The 7,440-nt window shown below is 42.9% G+C and overlaps 1 protein-coding gene across 1 annotated transcript; it reads right to left on the bottom strand.

The window, feature by feature from the left end:
• Window positions 1-2,055: 2,055 nt before the first annotated feature.
• Window positions 2,056-3,773, bottom strand: LOC127327305 (22.3 kDa class VI heat shock protein). The gene is made up of 2 exons (XM_051354084.2): window positions 3,381-3,773; window positions 2,056-2,693 (listed from the first exon to the last, which is right to left on the bottom strand). The coding sequence occupies exons 1-2, from the start codon at window positions 3,700-3,702 to the stop codon at window positions 2,440-2,442; spliced, it is 576 nt and encodes a 191-aa protein (XP_051210044.1). The 5' UTR covers window positions 3,703-3,773; the 3' UTR covers window positions 2,056-2,439.
• Window positions 3,774-7,440: the final 3,667 nt, after the last annotated feature.

The following is a 7,440-nucleotide window of genomic DNA, read 5'->3' as shown; positions in this document are numbered from 1 at the left end:
TTGGTTGTAAGTTATTAATATCATGCAACAAGGTTGGTTGTGAGTAACTTACCATCGTTATGCCAGTAATAGATTTCCTCGCTCATTTTACCACAACTGGAATTTTGATGCCACTACATAAGCCCATTCAGTGTTGATGCATTTAACCGTCGCTTAAATAATAATTATATTTCCACGATGAAGTCATAATGGTATTGTTCATGATGTGAAGCCAAGATCAAGAAATTATATTACTCCTACTCATTCTGATCCATAATAAGTGTCGGGCAATTTAATATAGAGTTGTAATAACTTTGTACTAAATCACCGACGCTTATTATGAATCGAAGGAAGTACCATTTTTATAAATAAAACAATATATTTATGGTTCCTCAACTTGTGCTAGAGTCTAAGTTTGGTCCCAAAACTCTAATATTAGAAGTAGTCGTTTTTTAAAGAGTACAGATCTGGATTCGATATCCTCAATGAAAAGTGGTTTTAATGGTGAAGTGAAGATATATGATTTTAGGTGCGTCGCAAACCTGTTAGTATCTTACTATGGAATATCATAGAAAACATGGAAGAGGATAAATCCAGAAAAAGTTTTCATTGAAAATTCACTAATTCAAACAAAGTTATCGAAACCAGATTTAAAAATGAAAAAATGTTTGTTTAGTCCCCAAAAAATGTCGTAAATACTATACAACCTAAGATTTACTAGGATTTTCTAAAATGAAAATCTGCTCCCACGGTGCAGAATTTCCATGTTGAGTATTCTTCGGAAAAGACAAGCGTGTTTTACAACAACTTCAGAGAAAATCTCCTCTTAAAATTAGGGTGTAACTAATTCTCGGTTGACTGAAAATTTCAGTTGCAACCAATGTTTAAAAAATTGTTAACTTATCGGTCGGCCTCAGAATAGAGATTAGTTGCTTATCGGTCGATTAATCGATTTTATCGTTCGACCATTTATTAGCTTATTTTTTGTAAATCCTAATTTTCGGCACTAATTTTTCTATAATATGCTATGTAAAAAATAATATTGGAGCATTAAACATAAGTTTTCCTTAACTCCTTGCATTTGAATCAATAAAAATAGAAATTTTGAGCTAATGCACAATTCTACAAGATTGTAGGACGAAAATATCGACTGCCAGACACAATTTAAGTGAAATTTTACTAAAGATCGGCTGACATATTGGCCATTAGATGGAAAATCATGCGAAATATCGACTATGAGATTTTAAATCGGACGAAATATCGGTGGCAACGATAAATTAGCCGATATGCCCAAATCTTATCGGTTACCACCCGATTCACGATAAATCAGCCGATAAATCGATATCTTGGCCTATTTTTTCGAACATTAGTTGCAACACACGTTACAACTTATGACTAGCACGAATCAAGAATTTAAAAATATGGGGCATTTTTCTCAAATGCAAGTTGTGTTGCAACTCATGCGAACAACTCATGCTTCGCACGAAACACAGAGAAATTTAACAGTCCAATTGATTTTTTTTAGTTGCAATCTCATGTGCAACTAGAAATGTTTAAATTATGGCTCATGCAGCACAAATCATGAAACAATCATGTGGTGTAGGAGTCGACCGAGAATTCAGCTAAGAATTAGAAAAACAGTTTAAAATATCATCCAGTGATGTCCTGTGCAGAATAATCACCTGAGGATCTCAAATAGTCAACCGCAGCTTTGTCGCTGCTCTGATGATCATGTACGAGATAAAGGAACGGGGGTGATGGCTGATGTTGTGCCGAAAGAAATGGAAGAATCCACCTTTCAAAAGCATTGAATTATAAATATATATTCATCTAATCAGGAATCATATCGATGCCCGGTCCATTCAATCAACGACCGTAACTGAGAGAGACGCTTCAGTACTTACCCATTCAGCAGTGTAACACTGAAGTGACTGAACTGAAGAACATATTACATTTGGTTTGTAGCATGGAATAGATAGGCAACCTTTGCTCCTTTTTGTTGTCTCCGTATCTTTTTGAGAATTTTCTACCAAGATTATTACACCGTATTTTAGGTCTCCATCATGTCCATTAGCAGAAAAAGAATAACTCCATCTATATGCATTCATAATCAGGAATCATATCGATACCCAGCCCATTCGATCGACGACCGAAACGGAGAGCGACGCTTCAGTGCATCATGCATGCACACGCTGCTAATTAGCCACTCAACATGGTATACCTGAAGAACATATTACATTTGTTCTGCAACATGAGATATATAGATAATCAATCTTTGATTCTTTGCTCCTTTTGCTCTCCCCATATCTTTGCGAATTTTTCTACCAAGATAACGCGGTCTTTTCAGTCTCCATCAACTTTTCATCATCATGAAGAAACCGAATAATTCCTTTCACCGGCAAATACATGCGATCCTCCGGTTAATCCAATCCAGTTGCGCTTGGCGAGGTTCTGATTCTCTCAGGAGGCGGCGGCTTGGTCGCCCTTCCTCTTGGGGACCCTGATCTCCAGCGACCCCTCGCCGTCGTCGAGGAAGGCCTCCACCCTGCCGCTGTCCGCGTCCTCAGGCAGCTCCACGCGCCGCACGAAGCCGTGCTCCCACCACCGGCCGGCTCGCCAGTCCCGGCCGTCCGCCGGCGGCGCGCGCCACAGCCCGCTCACGTCCACCACACGCGCGCCGTCGCCGCTCAACTCCACGTCACATTTCCTCCCACCTGATGATCAAGAAAAGCAAAATTTAGTGCTAGATACTGCACGAGTACTATGTATGTATGATAATGCAAGTGTGCTTTCTCGGTTTTGGCAATCGTGTGGTACAATCTTGGCTCGCTTTTCTGTAAGGTGCACTAGGGTGGGGTGGTGCGCAACATCCACACGCAGACGCAACGAATATTTGTATGTGAGAATAAAGCAACCGGGGGCTGAAGACTGCACGTGACCATTACCATAGTGCCGTGAAAAAGCTCAAGGAAAGCAATGTGAAAAAGAAGGTTATACTGATTACTCAACATAACCACTAGTTGCAACTTGCAACTGAATTGCAAGGTGTTGGATTCCTACAGTACAAGTGCAAGTCGTCTGGCATCTGGTTCATCTGTGCTGATGAACAGCACGGTAGCACTCAGTTTCTGTTACAACGAATCTATGTATGCTAAAGATAACTTGTCGCTGGATCTACTACACATATGTTCCTATTTATAATCGATCAGCACTTGCTAAGTTCAGAGGCTGGGGCTGTTCGGTTCGGTGTAAGCATTATTCAGATCAGTGCAAAAAAATTCAGTATCACGGCCTCTCTAAAGTTTCCAGTTCGAAGTTTGCACAAGCAGGTGCAGCTCATAATTCTGTCAATGAAGAAGTGTTCCAAAACTAGTGCTGAAGGTAGGGAGAAATCACAGTACCTGGTATATCAGCTCTGAGATAATACTCGCAGTCCGTCTCGGCCCAGTCGACGGTGGTTCTGCAGCCCCGCCGGAGCGCGGCGAGCAGCACCTCCGACTCGAACTCCCACAGCGGGAAGGCGTCGGCCGGGTCGAAGAACTTGCCGAACAGGTAGGGGCTGAACAGGGACCCCTCCGCGAACACGGCCTTCGCTGCAGCGTCGGCGCCGGCGCCGGGAGACTGCAGAAACGGAGTGAAGGTGCTCTCCAGCAGCGACATGCGCCACTTGGGAGCGGCGCCGCTGTCGACCTTCCGGACATCGATCGCCCGCCGCGGCGGCATTGCTGGCTGGCGGGCAGGCTGTGTGTGCGGTGCAGAGGTAGGCAGGGGGACCTGGAAGAAGGTTGATCGTATATAGCGGGGTGGTGGTGGTGGGGTTGGCCTTTGCCGAAAGCAGGGGATGGGAGGCGCGATTCCGTTTGGGATTGGCTGGCTGTCTTTTGAGATGTGATTCCCGCCTTTTTCTTGCCGTCGGGATTTCTCCGGAGGTGAGATAGGGTTAGCAGCGGAAAAAATCTCATATAAGCATCGTTTTTTAGAGGTATTATAAGTATAGTTTTTTTTCAAAAAACAAGTCAAAAGATTTACCATTTTTAATGATTAAGACGAAGTTTTAAAAAAAATTACAAACCTCCTTCTAAACTTTTGCAACTAAGGGCATGAGCAATGGAAGCGGCGATTTGGCACTGCCCCATGAATTTTTGTAGGTCAAAATAAGATGAAGCATTAGTCTAAGCAAAATTTCCAGAACGCACGGATCTAAAGCCACTACTTTATTGGGACCTACATTCTCTCTCTATTGAAGTTCTCTTTCTTCTCCCTGGACGGTATCCCTGATGTGTTGCATGCTCCGTTTCTTCTCTTTCCCCTCTTTTGCGCTTTTCTCGGCTTTCTCTGCCAAGGAGGCGAACTCCTCTACAGGATACTCTGACAGACTGCAAGGCTACTACCGAAGATGAGCTCTGACATCCGAGCCTAGGTGGCATGTAGGGCATCAACTTGAGGCTAGGCATTGATCATGCCCTAACATGGTTACGGTATGTACAAAATCAGATGTCCTGTGCTCTAAAATGTTAGGAGCATATACCAGAATGATTCATGTGATGATCATTGGATAAACAGTAAGAATATCCCTGAGTACTTTAGAAGAACCAAGGATATATAGTTTGGTATGAGTAATGACAAACAAATCGCTGTAAGGTGTTGCACCGATATTAGTTTGGTCACATATAAAAATAAAAAATTTCAATCTCAAATTAGACTAAGTGTTGTTTAAAAGGTAGCACATGAGCTAGAAGTTGTCTATGCTAGATTTAGAAGAGTTCTAAATATTGTGACGGATTCTACAAACGAAGGCAGATTATGTCATTGTTTTGACAATGACTGAGGATGTTAAGTCAAGAGGTTCCTTGAGAACTTGGTGTAGTTCCGACAGTGTCAGAATTTTGAAGCTATATTGTGTATGACAATATTGGTGACATATTTCATACTGCGGAATTAAGGTTCCACCAGAAGACCAAACATATTTAATGCCGACTCATTTGGAAAATGAGTGATGCGTGAAGACGCTAATGAATTGCAAAATACATACGTTTCTGAATGTGTCAAAACTGTTGACTAAAACCTCTCCCGTGAGCAAAACATGATAAAGCACCGGAAGGCCAAGGTGTTATATCTTTACAAATGTAAACTAGATTATTGACTCTAGTGCAAGTGGGAGACTGTTGGAGATATGCCCAAGAGGCAATAATAAAATGGTTATTATAATATATCTTTGTGTTTATGATAATGTTTGCATACCATGCTATAATTGTATTAACTGAAACATTGATACATGTGTGTTATGTAAACAACAAGGAGTCCCTAGTAAGCCTCTTGTATAACTAGTTTGTTGATTAATAGATGATCATGGTTTCGTGATCATGAACATTGGATGTTATTAATAACAAGGTTATGTCATTATGTGAATGATGTAATGGACACACCCATTTAAGCGTAGCATAAGATCACGTCATTAAGTTATTTGCTATAAGCTTTCGATACATAGTTACCTAGTCCTTTTGACCATGAGATCATGTAAATCACTTATACCAGAAAGGTACTTTGATTACATCAAACGCCACTGCGTAAATGGGTGGTTATAAAGGTGGGATTAAGTATCCGGAAAGTATGAGTTGAGGCATATGGATCAACAGTGGGATTTGTCCATCCCGATGACGGATAGATATACTCTGGGCCCTCTCGGTGGAATGTCGTCTAATGTCTTGCAAGCATATGAATAAGTTCATAAGAGACCACATACCACGGTACGAGTAAAGAGTACTTGTCAGGAGACGAGGTTGAACAAGGTATAGAGTGATACCGATGATCAAACCTCGGACAAGTAAAATATCACGTGACAAAGGGAATTGGTATCGTATGTGAATGGTTCATTCGATCACTAAGTCATCGTTGAATATGTGGGAGCCATTATGGATCTCCAGATCCCGCTATTGGTTATTGGTCGGAGAGAGATCTCAACCATGTCTACATAGTTCGCGAACCGTAGGGTGACACACTTAAGGTTTGATGTTGTAATAGTAGAACTTGAAAATGGAATGGAGTTCGAAGTATTGTTCGAAGTCTCGGATGGGATCCCGGACATCACGAGGAGTTCCGGAATGGTCCGGGGAATAAGATTCATATATAGGAAGTCATATTCCAAGTTTGGAAATGATCCGGTGCATTTATGGAAAGTTCTAGAAGGTTCTAGAAAAGTCCGGAAGAAATCACTAAGGAAGGAAGAGTCCCGGAGGGACTCCACCTCCCCATGGCCGGCCAACCCTAGAGGGGGGAGTCCAAGGTGGACTCCACCAAGGGGGCCGGCCACCCCCCTTCATGGAAGGGTGGGAATCCCACTTGGGTGGGAGTCCCACCTTGGGTAGGTTTCCCTACTACATGGAAGGTTTTGGGTTGGGGTCTTATTCGAAGACTTGTAGTCCAACACTTGGGGTTCCACCTATATAATGAGGGGCATAGGGGAGGGGGCCGGCCACCACAAGCCACCAAGCTGGCTGATACGTCTCCGACGTATCGATAATTTCTTATGTTCCATGCTACATTATTGATGATATCTACATGTTTTATACACATTATATGTCGTATTTATGCATTTTCCGGCACTAACCTATTAACAAGATGCCGAAGAGCCGATTCTTTGTTTCTGCTGTTTTTGGTTTCAGAAATCCTAGTAAGGAAATATTCTCGGAATTGGACGAAATCAACGCCCAGGGTCCTATTTTTGCACGAAGCTTCCAGAAGACCGAAGAGGAAACGAAGTGGGGCCACGAGGCGACGACACGCTAGGGCGGCCCTGTTGTGTCGCCACCTCGTGACGCCCCCTGACCTACCCTTTCTCCTACTTAAAGCCTCCGTCGCGAAACCCCCAGTACCGAGAGCCACGATACGGAAAACCTTACTGAGACGCCGCCGCCGCCAATCCCATCTCGGGGGATTCAGGAGATCGCCTCCGGCACCCTGCCGGAGAGGGGAATCATCTCCCGGAGGACTCTTCATCGCCATGATCGCCTCCGGAGTGCTGAGTGAGTAGTTCACCCCTGGACTATGGGTCCATAGCAGTAGCTAGATGGTCGTCTTCTCCTTATGTGCTTCATTGTTGGATCTTGTGAGCTGCCTAACATGATCAAGATCATCTATCTGTAATGCTATATGTTGTGTTTGTCGGGATCCGATGGATAGAGAATACTATGTTATGGTGATTATCAATCTATTACCTATGTGTTGTTTATGATCTTGCATGCTCTCCGTTATTAGTAGAGGCTCTGGCCAAGTTTTTGCTCTTAACTCCAAGAGGGAGTATTTATGCTCGATAGTGGGTTCATGCCTCCATTAAATGCAGGACGTGTGAGAAAGTTCTAAGGTTGTGGATGTGTTGTTGCCACTAGGGATAAAACATTGATGCTATGTCCAAGGATGTAGTTATTGATTACATTACGCACCATACTTAATGCAATTGTCTGT

Source organism: Lolium perenne, chromosome 1 (assembly GCF_019359855.2).
Source record: "Lolium perenne isolate Kyuss_39 chromosome 1, Kyuss_2.0, whole genome shotgun sequence".
In the NCBI taxonomy this organism is placed as follows: domain Eukaryota; kingdom Viridiplantae; phylum Streptophyta; class Magnoliopsida; order Poales; family Poaceae; genus Lolium; species Lolium perenne.
The sequence above is the reverse complement of the archived record's forward strand: the minus strand, read 5'-3'. Positions and strand labels throughout refer to the sequence as shown.